Source organism: Lissotriton vulgaris, chromosome 2_1, assembly GCF_964263255.1.
Source record: "Lissotriton vulgaris chromosome 2_1, aLisVul1.2, whole genome shotgun sequence".
NCBI classification, from domain to species: domain Eukaryota; kingdom Metazoa; phylum Chordata; class Amphibia; order Caudata; family Salamandridae; genus Lissotriton; species Lissotriton vulgaris.
This window is the reverse complement of record NC_141687.1, coordinates 2,122,140,222-2,122,162,152: the sequence shown is the minus strand read 5'-3', so window position 1 is coordinate 2,122,162,152 and position 21,931 is coordinate 2,122,140,222. Positions and strand designations below refer to the sequence as shown.

The 21,931-nt window shown below is 46.3% G+C and overlaps 1 protein-coding gene across 1 annotated transcript in view; it reads right to left on the bottom strand.

Moving 5' to 3' along the window:
• Positions 1–21,931, bottom strand: part of LRRC49 (leucine rich repeat containing 49) — a 1,183,445-nt gene that overhangs the window by 971,403 nt on the left and 190,111 nt on the right. The window contains exon 5 of the mRNA XM_086959021.1: positions 8,516–8,621. Within this exon, the coding sequence (XP_086815147.1) occupies positions 8,516–8,621 (106 nt within the window). The remainder of the gene's footprint in view (positions 1–8,515; positions 8,622–21,931) is intronic.

The window sequence follows — 21,931 nt, the reverse complement described above, 5'->3', positions numbered from 1 at the left end:
ATAACGGACTGTGTGGCCCGTTGGATAACTGCAGCTTTCTGTGGCAGGCCGGGCATCCATAATCAAAATCATAAGCCACCGTTCCCGTGTGCTCATGACGAGCTGAGCTCGTCATGACCGCTAGAACGCTCACACGCGGGGCTAATTCCCCTGCTGTGGGATCGTTCTAAAGAAACGGGTGTGGTCATGACGAGCTGAGCTCATCATGAGCACACGACCACCATGGCTCATGACGAACTGAGCTCGTAATAAGCACAGGGGAGTTGTACGTGCCCCGCATCACCCCAGCACAGCGGGGGAATCAACCCCGCAGGCAAGGGGTTAACAAGAGGTCTAGTTAAAAAAAAACTCCTGCAAGACCCTTCTGCCTAAGGAATCCAATTAAGGAGTATCACAAGGAGCTCTAATGAATTTTGTTGCTGTCAACTGAACCTTCAGTGTGGCAACAGCTAACCAGTTATCGGATCCATCCTGAAAGAACTGATGGGCCCATTTAGCTTCACAATCAAAGATATATCAGAACACAATCTATAAAATAAGGATCAATAGTGGATAAACATCTTTATTTCTGTGCAGATAAAGCCTGAGGAGTGGAGAGACCCAACATTTAAAACCCCTCAACCATGCCATCAACTGCATCTTTAGCACACAACAAGGGGCAGATTGGGAGACCAAAGTGGCTAATGGCATCATTCTCAGTCATTGAAAGCAAAGTATTCTTGGCCAATAGGGGGCTACCAATATTAGTTCTACTTCCTGTCTCCAAAGCCCCTGCTAGTTGTCTTGCAATTAAGGGAAATGGAGGAAAAGCGTATATAAAGGAAGGAAGCCATGGCTATGTCAGTGCCTAAGTTCCCAACATCCCTTCGGAAATCTGGATAGGAAATTGGGCAGCAGAGTATTTTCTGCACTGGAGAAAAGGTCCAACTGTGGAATTCCAAACCTTAAACATATCCCTTCAAAAATATGTAATGTTATGTTATTTTAATTCATTACCCGTTCGAAACGGCCAAAAGGGGTATTTCGGCGGGAGCCCAAGATGACGGACAACAGGCAAAGAAGAAGAATGTGAAAAGCCAAACATAAATCATGCGAAGGACAGAATATTCTACATAGTCTGTCCACTAGAATGTTGTCCTTCCCTCAAATGTGTGTTGCTGGGAAAGAGATTAGTTTAACCCTGGGGGGCGCTAGGTGGGGCCAGACCAAGATGGCCGCACTGGTGTGAGGCTCCCGACAGACCGAGCACTTCTTCCCATTCTGAAGAGATCCTGACCGGCAAGATTGGTTCAAGCATCGCCCCTTTGCCTCCACAACACCGTGCTGATCACAGCGGTGCCTCGTTCGCCCTGAAAGTCCCATCGGGCGCGGAGGCGGCGACCGGAGAAACCTGAGCGGGCTGCTGCACTGTGGAGAGAGCTCTCGCGCGCCGGCCCACCCCGCCGGGAAAGGCCGGGGCTTTGCGGCCTGTCCGGCGCTGCCGAGAGAGCCTTGCCCGCTGGAAGGAGCCTGACCGCTGGACGTCTGGAGTGCACCGACACGCCCGGGGGGACCCCAGCTGTTGTTACAGGTGAGCGCTGCCTGCAACCTGCAACCTTCCCCCACTACTCCCCCCCCGGCGCTGTGAACACTCCTGGCCGTGCTCACCGTCTCACGGGCCTGGCCGCCATCCGCCATCTTTGGCCATACTCCCCAGGGACTGTGACGCCTTGTGCCTGGCCCCACGGCACTATATTCCTTCACCACTATCTCCGGTGTTGTGGCCACCTGTCTTTTCGGTGCTGCTGCCCACCATCCGCTGCATCGACTGGAGGCACCCTTACCCCCCATCCTCGTGGCAGGCACCCAATGCAAACCCGACGCCTCTATGTACGTGGAGTGGTGTGGCTCACTGGTTAGAGGCGGCAGACCCGGGAGCAGAAGTCGGCCGGGACCAGGGTTCAATTCCCGACGCGGCAGGGTCGTGGACTTTGGTCAGCGGACTCGATAATTCTCGCTTCGGTGCCTACTCTAATCAGGGGTCCCACTCGGCAACTGTGGGCATTAGCTTGCCTAATCTCCACAACGGCCCCTCCAACGCCGGGGATGCTTGGCTCCACCTTGGGGACTCCCAGCAGGGACCATCCCACAGGGAAAGCCAGGACAGGTTCCCCAGCGTTACACAGCGCCAGGAAACCTCCGGGTAACAGTGCGCTTTACAAGCTCAAACATAATAATGCCTGCTAAGAATAGGCCAAGCCTGCTGCTGTTGCCGCATGGGCCATTGCGACAACTTGGTCACTGACACTTGCTTGCCCTCCCCTTTGATGCCTTTGCGGTCACGTGGCACCCTCTTGACCACAACAATAGCAAGACCACGCCGCAATTTCGGTCTGCTTCGCAAACTATCACGCCCACCGTATCCTGCCATCCCTCCTGAGGCGGACTGGGCCGACAAGCTTTCCCACTCCTGCCCCCCCCCCCCTATGTGGGGGGGCCATACGATTTATCGGCCTCTTCCCGTTGACCTAACCTGGAGTGGAGGCGACGACGCAGCTCAGCACGAGGCCTGAACCGCATGCGGCCATTGCGTGGGACGTCGGTCCGCAATACAGCCGCTACCCTAGACCTGCACATTACGCTGTTTAACCTGCCTGGAACCCCCATTCATCCGGAGCCTATTGCTACAGCTGCTCTCTACCACTATCTACTCCACAGACCCAGCCCGAGGCGGTCCCCCCTCTTCTGCCTTGACCCTCCTACGATCTGGCGTCCACTTCTCCAACAGCATCGCGGACACCCAGACGAGACATGGGCCACAACGATGCACGACAGTCCAAAATACCATTTGAAACCAAAAAAACTTCCAAAACGGCGCCCGAGACGGATGGCAGTCCTACTGCCTCGGCCCCTCAGGAGGAAGACTGGAAAACACTATTGCTGGGCATGAAGCAAAGCCTTTCCACAATAGACTCCAAAATTGATACCATAAACACACGCATGGACAGCGTGGTGGCCAAGCTGGAGCAACACGACACCCGCATCAAGGAGACAGAAGACAGGATTTCTGTTCTGGAAGATGGCGCCACCTCAACAAGTAGACAGGTCACTCAAATGGACAGGCTGCTCAAACTAATAGCAGACAAGAATGAGGATTTGGAAGTGAGGTCCCGCCGTGATAACGTCCGTATTTTAGGCCTTGCGGAGTCCACCAACACAGGCAAAATGGAGACCTTTGTAGAGAATCTTGTCATGGAACTGTTTGGGAAAGAATCCTTCTCCTCACACTTCATCATCGAGAGGGCCCACAGGTCTCTGGCAGCTCGCCCGCCTCCCGGAGCCCAACCTCGTCCCATTATCGTGCGTTTTCTAAACTACAGAGACCGAGATGCGGTGTTAAGACGCTCGAGAGAACTGGGGACCGTGAACTATTGCAACACAACTTTTTTTCCTGGTTTTACCCCCTTCAGTCCAAGAGGCCAGACGCAAATTTGCAGGGGTAAAAAAGAAACTCCAGGCGCAGGAGATCCCATACGCCATGCTATACCCAGCAAAATTGAAAATATCACTTCAGGGCAAGCATCATTTTTTTTCAAAATCCACAACAGGTGGAAGACTTTCTTAAACACCATAGGAAAGAACAGAACAGTGAAAAAGCAGCTCATTGACGATCCAGGTCTCAATCACCAATGTCACAGCAAGACTGAAAGGACGTACTGTGATATTGACCCTCTTAGTCCAGCAGTCTTTGACCATTACCTATGCGGAACCTGATTATTATATATCATGTTTAGGTGCTTGGACTGCACATGTCTCACCGGTCTATGATATACCTGCGTGCTCGGTCACCCACTTCCGTCCCACGTTAGGCGTCTGGTGTAAGCCCGGTGTCTGTGGGTGAAAGCAGGGAGGTGGTTGGCAGGTTTGGTGCCCCTAGTTTCTGTCCCCCAATGGGCGAGCCCCTAAACACCCCATCCCTCCTTAGGGTAGGGGCATGTGTAGTATCTTTTCTGGTTTTGGTTTCGTTTTGTTTCTGGGAAGGTGGGTGGGGGTTGTATACCCGGCCAGTTGGGGTTGCCGGTGTGGGTGGGAAGAAACTCCGAACTAATGCTGATGACATTGTAATGTTTGTTACGTTACTTCTGGGTGGGCTCTGTGGGGGGATTATGGGGGGGAACTGTCATTTCTATCAACTGGTCTCATGGAACATCCGAGGGCTGAACAATCTGAGGAAAAAGAGACAAATTCTGGGATACCTGGACAGGCAGGGCGTATCAATTGCCATGCTTCAGGAAACACATCTACTGCCAGATAACTCTCCCCTATTTGCGTCCAGGTGGGCCTCATGCAAGGTTTTCTCTTCCTACTCCAACTATGCCAGGGGGGTTACAATCTTGGTCAGACGTGGAATGAAGTTTACACCTGCCGGGACGGAGGTTGATTCATGTGGCAGATATTGCATGGTCTGGGGGAAACTACACTCGCATACTGTCCTCATGGCCTGCTACTATGGCCCCAATACCGACGACACTTCCTCGCTTCTCACAATGTGGGGTAAGATTCAAACATTGGGCGTAGGCCATATCATATTGGGAGGAGACTTCAACACCGCTTTGTAACCAGGCCTTGACAGGTCTCACCCCCAAGTCAAGTCAAGTCAAGTCAAGTCAAAGAATTTATATAGCGCGCTACATACCCAGAGGGTCTCAAGGCGCTTGAGAAGGGGTGGGGAATTACTTGTCAAATATCCACGTTTTAAGTTGCTTTCTGAATGCTAGGTGGTTCTGGGTAAGGCGAAGGTAAGTGGGAAGTGAGTTCCAGGTTTTAGCTGCCAGGTAGGAGAAGGATCTACCTCCCATGGTGGTTTTGTTGATGCGGGGTACAGTGGCAAGGGCTTGGTTGGATGATCGTAGCTGGCGGGAGGGGGTGTAGAAGGACAGTCGTGTGTTGAGGCATTCTGGTCCGATTTCGTAGAGTGCTTTGTGTGCGTGGGTTAGGAGCCGGAAAGTGATCCTCCTATTGATAGGAAGCCAGTGGAGGTTTTTCAGGTGACCAGAGATATGTTCTTTACGCAGGATGTCTAATATGAGCCTGGCTGAGGCGTTTTGGATTCGTTGGAGTTTTTTCTGGAGTTTAGCTGTAGTACCGGCGTAGAGGGTGTTTCCATAGTCCAGTCGGCTCGTGACCAGAGCATGGGTGACCGTTTTCCTAGTTTCGGTGGGGATCCAACGGAAGGTTTTTTTGAGCATGCAAAGAATGTTGAAGCAAGATGAAGAGACGGCGTTGACTTGTCTGTTCATCGAAAGTGAGGAATCCAGGATGACGCCCAGGTTCCGTGCGTGGTCTGTCGGGATGGGTGCTTTTCCAAGGGCTTCTGGCCACCAAGAGTCGTCCCAAGCAGAGGGGGAGGTACCTAAGATAAGGACTTCTGTTTTATCTGAGTTCAGTTTCAGACGGCTGTGTTTCATCCATTCGGCTACTTCTTTCATTCCTTCGTGTAGGTTAGTTTTGGCGGTGCTAGGGTCATTGGTGAGTGAAAGGATCAGTTGAGTGTCATCCGCGTAGGAGATGATGTTGAGGTTGTGTTGGCGTGCGATGGTCGCGAGGGGGCTCATGTATACGTTGAAAAGGGTGGGGCTGAGTGAAGATCCTTGAGGCACGCCGCAGATGACTTCAGTGGCCTCTGACTTGAATGGTGGAAGGCGGACTCTCTGTGTTCTTCCGGTGAGGAACGAGGTGATCCATTCCAGTGCTTTTCCTTGTATTCCGATGTTTCTGAGGCGCTGTAGAAGGGTGCTATGGCAGACTGTGTCGAAGGCTGCAGAGAGGTCGAGGAGGATGAGGGCGACTGTGTCTCCATTGTCCAGTAGAGTTTGAATGTCGTCTGTTGCTGCGATGAGGGCGGTCTCCGTGCTGTGTTTTGCTCGGAAGCCGGACTGTGAGGAGTCGAGGGATTTGTTGGCTTCGAGGAAGGTGGCGAGCTGGTTGTTGACTGCTTTCTCGATGACTTTGGCCGGGAATGGAAGGAGCGAGATGGGGCGGTAATTTTTGAGTTCGGTGGGGTCCGCTGTGGGTTTTTTCAGAAGGGCGCTGAGTTCAGCGTGTTTCCAGCTTTCTGGGAAGGTGGCCTACTCCCACACCCAACGTGCGCTATCCTCTATTGTTGCTGAACACCACTACATCGATGCCTGGAGGTACCTACACCCGTCCCTCAAACAGGGCACTCACCATTCTGCAGTACATTCCACATGGGCACGTATAGACTACGTGTTCTTATCGGCAGGCCTTACTCCTTGGCTAGTTAACGCCCTACACCTCGCCAGGACTTTCTCAGACCATTCCCCGGTCCTAATATCGCTGCGCATACCCACTGAGACCTCCCCTTACCTGAGCTGGCGCCTCAACTCTGCACACCTCACGGATTCTGCCTTTAGGGCGGAACTCGAACAGGACATACATGACTTCTTTGAGCGCAATATGGGGTCGGTTTCGAATCTCACGACGGTTGGGAGGCCTTTAAAGTCACGGTGCGGGGATGGTGCATCGCTAAGGGGGGCGGCGTCCTCAAATCACTGAGCAGTGAACTGCATAACCTAGAATCCGAGCTTCGAGAACTAGAACAGAGTAGGACTCGTGACCCCCGGGGACACTCTTCTAATGCCCTACTCAGGGAAAAGCTGAACGAGTACACAGAAGCGGCTGATAGGGAGTGCAAGTTCCTCAGTGAACAGTATTCTGCGAGCATCTTCGGGATAGGCCCGGTAGGGCACTTGCCTCCGCTGTCAGGTCCCCTAGATATAATAACTATGTCTCGACCTTACTGGACGAACATCAAATCCCACAGCGAGACCTCACAGAACAACTCCACATCCTCACAAATCATTACTCCACTCTCTACACCTCTCAAAGATCGGCACCTATTAACCTGCATCCATATCTGGATGACACCGCCATTGCGTGGCTCTGCCCATCCCAGCAAAAATTCCTGCACCATATTCTTGACGTAGATGAAATAAAAGACGCTATCATGTCTATGAAGTCGGGCAAATCACCTGGTTCTGACGGGTTGCCAATTGACTTTTACAAGGCCTATATCCATATACTTGCATCCAATACTGCAGCAAGTTTATTATTCGGCCCTTGAAGAGGGTACTCTGCCGTCCTCTATGCGCGAAGCCCTTATAACATCCCTCTTGAAACCAGGCAAGCCGCCGGAGCACTGCGAGTCCTACAGGCCCCTCTCACTGCTCAATACTGATGTAAAAATCTTAGCGAAGGTACTTGCGTCACGTCTTAACCTGTTGATGGAACGTCTAGTCTTGCCTGACCAAGCAGGTTTTGTCCCCAACAGGGCGACTTCACATAATTTACGCACCCTTCAGGCCGTACTGCAGGACATTAACCCTCGCTGTGAAGCTGCTGCTGTTTTCCTAGACGCCACTAAAGCGTTCGATTCCCTTGAGTGGGATTACCTTCTGGTCCTTCTTGAACGGATGGGGATCCCATATAGCTTCCTAGATTGGATAAAATTGCTATATTGCAATCCGTGTGCTTCAGTCCTACTAAATGGCGCTAGGTCAGCTCCCTTTGAGATCCATAGAGGTACCAGACAGGGGTGCCCACTCTCCCCTGTCCTCTTTGCGATCGCCATTGAGCCATTGGCGGCTAAGCTCCGACAGCATCATAATCACCGCTCTCTAATATACCCGGAGCGCCAGCTGCTAGTTGCACTGTATGCTGACGACATGACTTTATATGTGCACAAGCCGCAAGAAAAGCTCAACCCCCTACTGCGCGAAATCACTAAATTTGGTGCCATATCAGGAATACAAATTAATTGGTCGAAGTCTGCTCTATTCCCCTTAACGGATAAGACCGTGCATTTTCCCCTGGACTACCCCCGAATATGGGAAACTGAGGAAATAAAATATCTCGGTATCATTGTGTCCAGAAACCGAGAGGCTCTAATTAGGGCTAATTATGGCACTGTCCTGGATAAATTGACCGATACCATCACCAAGTGGATCCATCTCCCACTTTCAATGGCGGGGCTTCCCTGTGTGCAGGGCTTTGTGTGTGAGGAAGGCCGTTCTGAAGCTGGCTCGCATATCCACTGGGAGCCATTTTAGATCTCTGACTGCGGTAGATATGTGGTCAAATTCTTTGATTCCGGAGTAATACAATAGTAATACAAAGAATGGGTTCTCTGCTCTGAAAACCATTTCCCATTTAGAGCAGTATTTCCCGATCCACAATGAAGCACAAAAGGTTTTCCAAGGGGCTTCACTGGACTGCTCTGTCTTTATGACTCGCATACAAGTTACAAACACTAAAGTTAAGGCTGTTTGCAGAAACAGATCACAACTACTCACAGATGCAGCTTTGTCAGTGTTGCCCCGTATTATTTGATACACTGAACAAATTGCATTTAAATAGTCTTTACCTGTAAAGCATTTATTTCCTCATTTCGCTCTTATTGCCTTTGCTGTCAAGAAAGTAACAGATACACTGTTGCAAACTTCACATCATTACTCACCTTTCAAGATTTAACTTATCAGGGACTGCTGCTTTCTCTTCAGCAGTACGTAGCACAACTGGAATTCCAGGTTTTGTTACACTTCGAGAAGAAGTTGCACGATCTCCTAAAAAAGATTTTTTTTATTACAATATAAACATTCATTGCAGAATCGATTTGGTAAAAATATATGTTTCTCACGTAAATAGAATATCATGCTCTATGAATTTTATGTGCATTTATACAAGCTTTCATTCTGTCAGAGCTTTCAGCCATACAGGAGTGCCAACATGCACCTAATCAACAAATATGCACACATGAAAGGGTACTGTTTCATTGTTGTATCTTATAATGTGAATAAAGCACAATAAAAACAATATAAAAGATACAAAAGTGAGGAAACTTGAACTTAAAAGTTTCTTACAACCACTTAGAAGGCATAACATTCATGGAAATAATGATACCACATGGGACAGCATGTGTGATGTCATAACAACGAAGCGTAGTGCCGGGATGTATGGCACCTCAATAAAAAAATTCTGACCACTGTCATTTCATGTTTCATACTTGTCTTTATCGAATTGTAATTTCTCATGCTGGATGGGCCTCCAGTGCCATTTTAAGATTGCGTTCTTGGCTTTTATTATTTCATATGTTGACACAGGTCTTTAAATTCTCATCTCTCCATTGAACCCATGGTCTTCTGCAACACTCCCCTAGTATATATCTCCTCAAGATGGTGCTGCATCCTCCGCCCTTGAGGCCTCTAGTTCAGTCCCGCCATCCGGTGGCCGCTGTCCAGCTAGTATTTGTTTTTGGTATTTTTTTGCTACTATTTTAGTGTGGTTTAGTTTTTAAGTTAAGTTTTAGTTCTGTGTTAGTCTTTTTGGGTGCAACTTTGCTTAGTTGTTTAAGTGACTTGCTTCTCTTAGTAGTTGATTTCTGCTTCCCCGTTCCTGCAGTTTTCACCCTTGTTCCGCGTGCCCGCCCTCCCACCTATGGACTACTTATGGCGGCAGCTGCACAGCAGCGCATTGGACGTGCCGAAAGGCAATCCCGTCAGCAACTGGAGCGCGCCCAGAGCCAAGAACTCTGACCACCCTGCCATCCGCTGCTACACTGCTGAGGAGATACTAGCCCTCGACTCCAGACACCGGAACAAAAGTTGCTTCACTTTCTTCCTGTGATCAAACAGAGGACACTTCAGCTTCCACCAGCGTAGCTTCTCCTGCGACACAGAATCACCAGCCCGAACTGGACCCCACACCACAGCCACTCAGAAGACTACGAACAACCAGGATTTGCTCCACTGCATCTTGCTCAACGCCGGCTCGCTTAGCAAACACGCCATGGAAATCCAGGACACCATCACCACCCTCTCCCCGGACGATGCTTTCATCACTGAAACGTGGCTCAACCCCTGAAACGTGGCTCAACCCCAACATTGCCACGGACACTCCAGACGGCTACAAGGCAATAAACCGAGAATGCACACACAAATATGGCGGGGCTTCGCCATCATCTGCAAGGAAACCATTGGATGTACTGTCACATACGATGGCCTCTCATGGAACACCTCAACTTCTGACTACAGACCAAAGCTAAGAGCACGATAAGAGGCACCCTTGCCTACAGACCCCTGGGACCCCGACCAGACTTCTGCGACGCCATCTCCAGCCTCATTGCCCCCCTAGCCTTCAACTCCCACCACTATGTACTACTCAGTGATCTCAATTTCCACGTCGTAAGACCCCAACAATGCCAACTCCACCATTTTCCTGGAGAACCTGATTAACACGGGCATCTCCCAACTGGTCACCAAACCCAAGCGCAAACCCGGGCACACACTCAGTGCCATTCTTACCTCCAGCGACAGGATAAAATTCTCCCACGTCACAGAACTCACCTCAATCTACTACGCCATTATTCGCTTCACCATCTCCAATGCCCAACATACCAACACCAAGAACCACAGCGCCACCCATTACTGCAGGGTCAAGGTAACCGCAATGGACACAGGCCCTTAGCACCACTCGACGTCTCACCAGACCTTGACCAGGCCATCCAGAACTTCTCTGCTTGGATCACCATATGTGCCAATAGAGTCACCCCACTGAAAAAAGAAAAAGCCAACCAAATCACAAACCAAGCCAGCTGGTACACCTCATAGCCCAACTGCTACCGACTTGAGAAGCTATGGCGCATCACTAAGGACCCCTCTGACTTAGCCGCTCACAAAGCAACCCTCAGCAACAACCACCTGCGCATCAACACTGCAGTCAATCACATGTAGGAACTCTTCAAAATAGGCAAGGAATTTTCCAACTCGACAGCCAAAGAGAACACCACCTATCCCTCCAAAGACCTCAGCGACCACCTCTTGGACCCCTTCCACAGCAAGATTGTCACTATCTACAACAACTTCGACCCCTAACCCACTACTCTCAGCATCAACAACCTCCCCAACCAACGAACACCAGTCGAATGATCACCACCTAGTCCCCGCACCTGGTACCCGCTCACCACTCAGACCACCACAATCATCATGTCGTCTTACCACTCCATGGCGCCCACCAATCCCTGCCCACACCATCACTTCAACCTGGGAATCAACACAATCATCACAGAACTCACCAGCATGCTCCGCACCTCCATCTCCACAACAACCTTTCCACAAGATGGAGACATGCAGAAGTCAGACCCCTCCTAAAGAAACCTTCTGCCACCCCAGCGACTTCGAAAACTACCAACCGATCTCCCTGCTCCCCTACCCAGCCAAACTACTAGAGAAGTTAATCAACCAACAGCTCACCAATTACCTGGAACAAAACCACCTACTCGATGCCTCACAATCAGGATTCTGGTCCAACCACGGCACTGAAGCCGCTCTGATTGCAGCCATAGATGACATAAGAACTATCCTCGACCAAATTGACCAAAAGCTCCCTCCCTGTTGGACTTCAGAAAGAAACTCAAGACCCGATTTTTCGACAGAGACACAGCACCCTCAGCGCCCAGATACCCCTAGGGGTGACAGTGCTGCACACTACAAATGCTATTTGCCTGATTTATCTATGATTTTTATTTAATTAGCATTTTAGAACGCAAAGGAAACATCCAAATCCTGTAGAACATTTTGTTTTGCCCAACTTCGGGCATTCTTTTTTTTTCTTCTATCCTTTATCTTTATTTTATGTTTAAAAAATCGATTTCAGAGTTTACCATATTCAAAGACATTACAAAAAATATAACTGGGAATTACAGTGAAAATTGGAAATAAGCATAATGGTGGTACAATAATAAAGGGTTGGGTTAAATAACAACCAAGTTATCAAGTTTAAATGAAATCATCTAACAGACATTCTTGCAGTATGGACAGTAGTGTACCATTCCCACCAAAGGGGAAATAACAAGGGCGATAACATGGAAGTTAAGGTCCGGATTGCAACATCACAGGGTTTGTGCCTGCAAATGGGCTTTCTTAAAGTACAAAAGTCCTCTTATGAGTCAGGAAGTTCTTTCCTACTCAGAAAAGGGCGTTTCCAAAACCAAATAGGAGGGAGCGTGAAAAGATCGTCCCCTATCTATTTGATGTTTTGGAAACTAATGTACCAAGCTTTGTGTGTTGTGGAGTGGTAAGTAGTATAGTCTGATTATGTGTTGTGCTGTTGAATTTTGAGGCACGATGTGGAACTGTATGCGGTGTGCATTGGATGTAGGTGGTGTGTTGTGTAATTGTATTAGTTGTATTATGTGGTTTGGTGTTAAATTATGGGGTGTGGATTGGAAAGGTGTGAAGCTGAATGGTGTTGCATGTAACTGTGTGTATAGCTACGAGTTTTTGGTGAGGGAAAAAAAACAAATAGGTAGGAGTTAAGCATCAGATATGTGTGTTTAAAAAAATGGAAAGAGTTGGATCATTAGCATTGTAAATGTAAATGTAAATGTCTCTTACCTACATGTTATGGATTGGGGTGGATGTATGTGGGTTGTATTGGACTTGTTAGTTGTGGTATTGTGTGGTGTGAAACTGTGTGGTGTGGATTTGTGCAATGGAATTATGTGGTATGGTGTGCAGTTGTATTATGTGGATAGTAATTATGTGTTTTTGAATGTCTTGGAATTATGTAGAGTGGGACTGTGTGTAATGGAGTGTAAGTATGTGGAATGGTATTTTTTTTTTAATTTGTTATCCTCATTCGCCTCTGACCCCAGCTAACTGGTGATCCACAAATAGCCACAGTTGCTCACTTGGAGAGGTAGGATTTGCTTTGATTTGATTTGGGGTACGGCCCCAGCCCACTATCACCCGCCTACCAGTGGCTCACATGCTTCCTACCTGTTGCTGACCTCTCGTTGTTAAGGAGTGGTGGTCATACTCTCCCCTGATTCAGAGGGACAAAAGATTGTAGCAGGGCGCCCGCCTTAACTCACTGTAACCTGATACACCCGTGATATCGGCAGAGTCCCACACAATCTGAGAGCTTCCCAAGAGGCTTAATCATAGGACAAAAAAAGCAGAGAAAAATGGCAAAAAAAAGATGGCAAAAGAAAAGGTGGTATAAAAAACATGATCTCAATAGATTGTCTAGACTGATGACCAATTTATCAGGCAATTCCAAATGGCTCTCTTCTTGTTACTTTTTAATCTGGCCAGATCAATCTTAGATGTTTGGAAAAGTGAGGAAAGCCATTTGGAGTGCGTAGGGGGCAGAGCCTCAGCCCATCTCTTACATATTTCTCGCCTGGCCAGCAATATAGCAAAAAACAGAAAGCCTCTATTAAGACCCGTTATTTCCTCATGGATGCCAACAATTATTAGGCTAAGTGTGATGCATAGTGGGTATCCTAAGATGGATTTTATGGTAGCCCTCACTTTTTCCCAGTATTCCGAAATTGCAGGGCAAGTCCAAAACATATGTGTATCCGGGGCTCTCTCCATGTTGCATTTTTTACATTTGGCCGGTGGGCCATTAGACATCTTAGAAAGTCTAGCCGGGAATAAATAGGCACTGTGAGTAGTGAAATAATGATTTCTTCTCAGCCATGCTGTTTTCACCATTGAAAACAGAATCCCATAGAAAGTCTGCCAGAGCTCAGCCCAATCTAGCTCTGGGATTGATTCCCCCCATAATTCTCCTGCTAATCTAAAATCCCCATATATGGCCTCCTTAATTGCCCAATAAAAAGATGACACCTCCTTTTTCCCTGCTAACTTTTTTAACAGATACTCTTCTAGGGCATTTCCTTGCCATATCGATGTTTTTAGATTCTGGGACCAACTCTTTAATTGTAGGTATTAAAATCTAGACATACCTTCATCCAATTTCTCGTTAAGACTTGCCCAAGGTAGGAAAGAGCCAACTTCGGTTAAATCACCCCATGTTAGTAGCCCTGCTGTTTTTAAAGGTACGGCCAACGCATCTTTTAAGCAGCATGGTGTCCCCGGGCTATCCCACAATGGAGCTGATCTTGAAAAGTATTCAATGCCTGTTACTGCTCTAAGTCTAGCCCATATTTGTACACCACCCCTTAAAACCTTCAGCCTTACTTTCTTAAAAAAAATGTGTTCCCATATTTAAAAAAAAAACTTAATGCGGAAGCCCAACCTGATCTAACATGGCTTTAAACATCTTCCCTTTGACTGATAAATCTGGAGATTTCAGCAACATTCTCGAATGGATCAATTGGAACGCCCATGCATAATACTGAATGTCTGGTAATGAGAGACCACCCTTTTCCCTTCTGCGCCGTAATTTTTTCCATGAGATCCTGGTTGCTTTATACGCCCAGACAAATGAGTTGATTGATTGCTGAAATTTATCAATTATTGATTTGTCAAAATGTAGTGGAATGGTGTTAAAAACAAATGTTGCCTTAGGGAGGATTGTCATTTTAATCAGATTTGCTTCGGGAAGGTGAGCCTAAAATATCATTAATTGTTGACTTTCTTTTAGGGTGTTTAGGAGATTTACCCTAGTTATTTTGCCAATATTAGGTACAATTTTGACTCCCAGATACCTAATCTCATTTTTAGAGTGGTGTATTCCCTTTGGCAGGTTTCAAGTCATGATCTCAGTTTTATTTGCATTAATCTTCATAATCTGAGACTTGACCAAATTCTTCGGCTACGCTGATGACTGGAGTAAAGGATGACTCTAGATCTGACGAAAAGATACAAATAGTGTCTGCATAAAGGGTTACCTTCCTCTCCCATATACCACTCTTAAATGGTAAGATAGCTGTCTCCTCCCTGAGGCGCCGAGCAAACGGCTCGATGTACGAATCAAAGAGGAGTGGAGAGAGGGGGCATCCCCGTCTAGTTCCTCTCCTAATGCTGAAGGATTTAGTCAGTTTGCCATTTACCACCAACCTTGCCGAGGGGTCGCTATATATGAGGTTTATAGTTTGACGACATTTTGGGCCAAAATTCAAATTCAATTTCTCCTGCAACTGCACTTAGCCTATTGGCCAAAATCCTAGTAATAACCTTGTAATCGGAATTGAGAAGTGAAATAGGTCTGTACAACCCACACTTCGTAGCTGGTTTACCCGGTTTTAAAATCAGAGTGATATTTGCCTCTCCCCATGAGGTCGGTGGTTTAACACCTTCTATCAAGATTTTATTAAAAACCATGGTCATGAAAGGTATTATCTCCTCGCCCAGGGATTTATGCACTTTGGCCGGAAGGCCATCTGGCCCTGCCACCTTGCCTGTTTTACAGGCTAAAAGAGCCTTCCTAACTTCATGATGAGAAATTTCCTCCTCTAGTTTCACTCGTTTGGTTAAATCCAAAACTGGCAAATGGATCGGTTTTAACCAGTCCATTGCTGATGTAGTATCTACCCCATTATCCTCATCATATAGTTCCTTAAAGAAGGTATGGAAAGCATTTCCGATCTCTTCTTCATTATTTGTTTTTGTATTTGCATCATGCATTTGTTTAATCAAATTACGCACTCTGTCTGATTTGGCCTTCCAGGATAGTAATCTACCTGCCCCCTCACCGTACTCAAAATTAGAAAGTTTGCTTACCTCACACCTACTAGATATTCTGTCCTGAAATATAGTATCTAGATTGGCTTTAAGAGAGTTCAAACTTGCTATCAATGGCGGAATTAGATCTTAAACAGTTTCTTTAATAATATTCTTTCCCACCTCCTTCATTTGTCTCTCAATAGATGAAATGTCCCCACTACATTGCCTGTTTTTATATGACATCCTAGCTGTGACTAGACCCCTTAAAAAGGCTTTAAAGGTGTCCCAGATCACCATAGGGTCCACTGAGCCGATGTTGGTATTTAGGAAAAATGTAGTCTCCTGAGACAAGTAGCCAATTTCAGCCTCATCTAAAAGGAGTGTACGGTCAAATGACCAGACCGTTTGCTGAACCTTCCCTAACAGTTTCAAGTCCATCCAGATTGCTGCATGATCTGATAGATGAGGGGTCAAATAACCAATATCTTGGATGTTACCTCTAAGATCTTTGATAATTAAAATGTAGTCGATCCTGGATTTGTGTCTATAATTTTAGGGCTCGTCCCTTTTCTATTTCGCAGAAATAGAACAAGGGGAGCCCTTATGTCGCTGATCTGCTTCTTTCCCCAAAGGTTCTCTTCAGGCAGCTGATTGGCTGTCCTCAAGGAGGATTCCCAACAGTTCACGAGCTCGTGGACGAGCTTGCCCGATCCTTCCCCCTGCCAGCAGCATTTGGCACATCAAAGGCTTCGCTGCCCCGCCCCCGCCGTCACTTATTCACGGCCGCAGGCCGTGCTCTCTTCCCCCAGTGCTTGTTACTTCTGTGTTAATGAATACCCAGCTTAATGGACCTAACAATTATTAAACGCGCTTCTGCAGTAACTGGCATTTCTAACTTTGAGACTGGTTCGTTTGTCAGTGTCATAAAAAAGGAATGGAGTCCTGCTTCCTAACTGTATTCTTTTAAGGGTATTTGCAAATGTATTCGGTTTGGCTCTTGGTACAAAAGAAAGCCTTAACTTGTTCTGTGTTATGAAATATGATCTGAGTAGGTACTTACACTCATTATCAAAGGTTTCAGTTGCTTTGATTTAATTACTTTTTAGTTTGTAATTCCGTAATTGGACTCATACTAGCCAGTTGCGATATTCATTCTGAATTGTAACTGTACTCTTCCTCCGTATCACTTTCTCTCTCTGCCTCTGTCTTGCTCGCCCCTCCCCCTCCACAGAGCGCGTCTCGCGGCCCTTATTGTCACCTCGAATTGCACTCACACCTCCTTTCTCCCCTTTCGGGCTGCTTTCGGCCTCTTTGATGTTCTGGGCATGCAAAAGGAACTGGCTCATTAACTACCAAAGAAGTGTCCGTGGCGCTGGAAGGTCAGTCTGGCAGCTCGAAGGTACAGTACAGTGCGTTTCCCTTTGTAAAGTTTGGTTGGCTATTTGTCCACTCCCTTTCATTACAAATTCAGAGGTTCCTGAGTTTAAAGTGTCATTTTAAAGGTTTGACTGATTCGTTTTTAATTAAAAACAAATGGAAAGAAAACTGTACCTCTAGATAGGCACGTGTTAAACTTTCTCTCTTGGTTGTGTTCTATTATCTCATGCACTTGCAAAGCTATCAAGGGTCCAGAAAGCACCCACCATTATGTTCATGTGTGTGAAGCTCATATTTAACTACGTAAATTGTTATTTACCTTATGACCTTGGTAACTGTTCGCATAGAAACTGCTTGCATGCAGTAGTAACTGTTCCTGTTTAAAGCGCTCAGAAACCCTTTTGGATCTTGTATGCGCTATATAAAACTGGAAATAAAAAAAAATAATTAAAAGTGCTGGAAACTCAGCTGTTTGAATTACGCTGCACAGGAGGCGCACGCGGTGTTATAAAATGGGTAGATTGCGCTATAAAAAGGACTATTCGATTTGATGAGTGTCCGTGTGTAAACCCTCGAAGGCGGTGAGACATGCGTACAATTAACATGTTATTTTTTAGCTGTGGCCCCAACCTCTTTTATATGACTGCCTTGCTGCAGGCCTGCCTTAGCAGTGAAGAGTTTGCAGCACACTGAATGCAGGGCATCCATTCTACTCTTGCAGTAAGATCAGGTATTATATTCCTCAAGAGTGACCTCTGCGAACTTCACCTGCCAAGGAAAAAAAGATGAAGCTCTCCCGTCGCCTGCAAGGCGCCTTCAGAAATACTTCATCAGCCTTCAATCATTTGAAGACCGTCTCAAGGAACAGGATACCGTGTGTTTAAAACCGCTTCAAACTGCAGTTTTTTTTACCGTTCCTGAGTGCTCTAAACAACAGTCTTCAGAGCGACCCCCGTAAACGTCCTCCTCCCACTTGTTCCCGGACATCTTGGTTGTTTCTTGTCCCCCGGGGTGGGGCAGTTAGCCTGAAAAGTGTGCCTTAATTAATGGCAGACAAACCCCTTAATACATTATTTAAGTATTAATTATTTAAAAAAATTAAAATCCATTGTTATTTGTAATATCAATACATCTAATTCACGTAAATACAAAACATGTTTCATTACAAATGCTATAGGTGTCACATTTGCAAAAGTTATAACTATTGGCATTGTAAATGACAAAGCTATTAATTTAGCTATTTTAAAAAATAACGCATAAATAAAAAAAATTCATTTATAATACCAATAGCTCAAACTTTCCTAATGCGAGCCCTATTGCATTTCCAATGCTTGTTTATTATAGAATGACACCCCCACTTGGGTGCCCGACCTTTCCCGCCAGATATCGACCAACACATTTTGCCTTATCATAGTTTTTAAATACGCTCTAGATTTAGATGGGAGATTAGCCCTATTATTTGGGGATTTATCCAATACAGGATCTAATATTATATTGAAGTCACCTGCAAAAATGAACGTATTGGCAGCCCCAACAAATTAGAAAAAAATATCTTCAAAGTTGAGGGGTCATCCTGATTTGGGCCGTAATACCCACCTATTGAGATGGGCATGCTTTCTACAGAAATATTAGCTATAACCCATCTACCACTAGCATCAGTCAGAACATTAGGAAGACTAACATCCGCTTGTTTCTTAATCAAAATGGCAACCCCCTAATGTTTGTCGATTGACCCGAACAGAAACAGTGTTCTACCCACCTAAGTTTCCCACAAATTTTCATAATTTCTTCTCTAATAAGGTGGGTCTCTTGCAGGACAATTATATGTGCAGGTGAATCCTTCAAATATTGGAAAAAATTTTCTCTCCTGCTCTTAACTTGGAGGCCATTTACGTTCCATGAAATGCAATGTAGCACTCTCATGGAGAATTAAAGGAACCACACTTATACTTTACCCTAACCCATAAGGTATTGGCACCAAACCTAGGACAGCATAAAATAAAACACCCTGAGGTTAAAAGTCGAAAGAGGATTTTATTTTTGTATTTTTTCCCCATCTGCTCCCCCACCCGTGCTACCCCCACACACCCCTTGCAACTCCCCCATGCCCCCAGAAGAACCCTTCCCCCATTTACCAGGAAAAGACCAGGTTCTGCCTGCCGGGAAGTCCTGCTCTACCCCATTTTTACCTAAAATTGATACTACCCTCCGCTAAGTAAATAAGCTTAAGTCTATAAAGATTTAATAACTCATCTTCCGCAAATGTGCCTAACAAGGTGAATTCACTAAAATGGTTTCTTAACCCCAATACTTCCAAGCTTCCTGCCCAAACTCTAACCAATATATTGCCGTACCCCTTTTTATAGACTAGTACTTCCTAAGTTAATTTAAGCTTTTAAGTTCTCAAGAAGATCATCCACCTCCTGTAATGTTCGCTTATTATGCATCTTATCGTTATGCATAATTTTCAATTGGGCCTGGAATTTGAGTTGAACAGTTGCACCAAATTTCTTAAAGTCTTCCATTCTTCTCCCCAGTTCCCACTGACGATCTTGAGTAACTCGTGAGACTCCCCCTGTCTAACCACATCCAGGACTTGAGGAAGAACTTTGAAGTATGACCTCAAGGAAGGGGTTATTCTCACTTTAGGATCCGTGGGAAGATCTTTTTTTCTTATATTTTTTGTGCCCTTTCCCTTATATACCCTATAAGGAGAGAGACTGGCTTTAGTGTCTCCTACAAACTTCCCACCGAGTGTTTCCTCACTTTGCGAGGGTGCTTTAATTTCTTTGTAAGCACACCTCTCCCCAGGCTCATGTGCTACCTGTGCCTCCTGTATCCCGGGCACACGCGCCCCCCGCCTTTCTTACTCTTTTTACTTGACCTAGCCTTTGGGTTTTTTTTAAGGGCCTTTGTTGTTTTACCCGTATTCTCTAAGTCAACTGGAAACGTTACATAGATGACGTCCTAGTCATTTGGGAAGGTGACGAACAATCAATCATGGATTTCATGACATGGCTGAATACACAGAATGCCTTTTTAAAATTCACTCATTCAATGTCAAAAGAGTCAATGGTGTTCCTGGACCTAAATATCTATCATCAGTCGGGTTCCTTAAAGACTGAAACTCATTTCAAACCGACGGCGAGGAACTGTCTCCTCCGGTTTGATAGTTTTCACCCACGTCATCTGAGAGAGAACCTACCATACGGACAGTTCCTCCGCCTACGCTGCAATTGTAGCGACGTAGCAAGGTACAAATCCCAAGCCCAGGATCTAAGCGAAAAACTAAAACAAAGACTATATCCCGAGAAGGTCATAAAGAAGGCTATAAAAAGGGCTCGTGATAACAATCGAGAGTCACTCCTGGAAGACAAGGTTCCAAAAGACGATACTCTGAACAGACCAGTATGGGTCACCACATACAGTACCCTTTCCAACCAGGTAACCAAACTGGTGAACAGACACTGGCGCATACTCACGAGTGGTACGTTAAACTTGGAGAAACCTCTCTTTGCCCACAGAAGAGGAAGGAACTTCAAAGACATCCTTGTGCACACAAGACCACAGAACACAGTGACCAGACCACAGTTACGTGGAGTGCAGGGACATCACCCATGCGGAAATTGCAATAGTTGCCACTTAACAAAGAAAAGCAACACTCTAACCTTCAAAAATGGCACGAAATGGGAGCAACGAGTCTTCACCAATTGCAATAGCAAGAATGTTGTTTATCTTATCACCTGCCCTTGTAACTTGGAATATGTGGGTATGACCACTCGGGCAGTTAAGACCAAAATAAATGAACATAAAAGTAACGTGAGGTGCAAAAAATCAACCATAAAAATGGCAGCACATTTTTTGGAGGCACAACATTGTGTCAATGAACTGCACTGGACTGTAATTGAACAGCTCCCCACTGACGTTGGCCTATTTGAGAAGGAACAGAGGTGGGTTACCCGTTTGGGCACCGACATTAACGGACTCAATGACTCTATCCCATGGGGCCAACTACGATGACTTATGGGCTCATCAGTCTCATCCCTGACCCCCTGCATATCAAGGAAAGTTAGGGCTTTGTTGAGGATCATGTGCGTAATGGATTGATATATGCAGGGGTTATCCATACTATCCCAGCATAACTGATCTGAGTGAACAACCACTTTCTTTATCCATGTCCCCTTTTTAATGAAGCAATTCTTTGCATGCGAAAAAGGTTTATGAGCTCATCCAGGAAGTTTGTGCTATGTTTTTCAACAATCTAACGATGCCCCATACTATTGAAACTCAGGTTCGTTTCACAAACGCGCAGGGCTACAGCGCGATATGACACTTGCGCATTGGATCCTTACAATCAATAGGGCCACAGCGCGATATCAGATTAGCGCGTTAGACCCACACTGGGTCTTGCGCTACTCCTCGACGCATGCGCTCTGGCCAGTAACACGCCCTTTCGCCTCTGAGAAGAGGGGCCATCGCTAACCCCGCGCGCATGCGCGTCTTACCAGCAAAACGCCCATCTCTTCCGCGCAAAACCGGCAAATCAATCAGGGTTCCTCTGCTTCTTTGGGCTTGATCCGCTTCCAATTAAGCTACAATTAAGAGCACTCCGGGTAGTATATAAGGGACGAGCCTTCATACACACGGCATATCGTCGGAGCCGCGTTGAGGGGATGACAGCCCATCTAAGCATGCTGTAACCGTGAGTTTGTTGTGTAGGGAACCGAATCCATTTTTACCCTCGAGTAATACCTACGAATCCTTACTTAAGCTTCCTATGTCCTTTAGGTAGCCACACTGAGCCGGAAGACTACCCCCAATACCACGCAGGGCTCATGAGGCCACCCTGCCTTGATATATAAGTAAGCATTGAACAAACCAATCTTTCTCCTACAATATAACTACCTAGGAGAAGCTTATGACTTATTATTTGTAATGTATGTGTCTTAGTCTATATGTGTGTCCTTGTCTTTTTCATTTCAGGGTTTCAAACCACACCTGGTCACAGACTACCCTTTATTTTTGAACAGGCATTTTTCCTGATGAGAATCTATGTTCTATTGTGATGTTTTGATTTATCA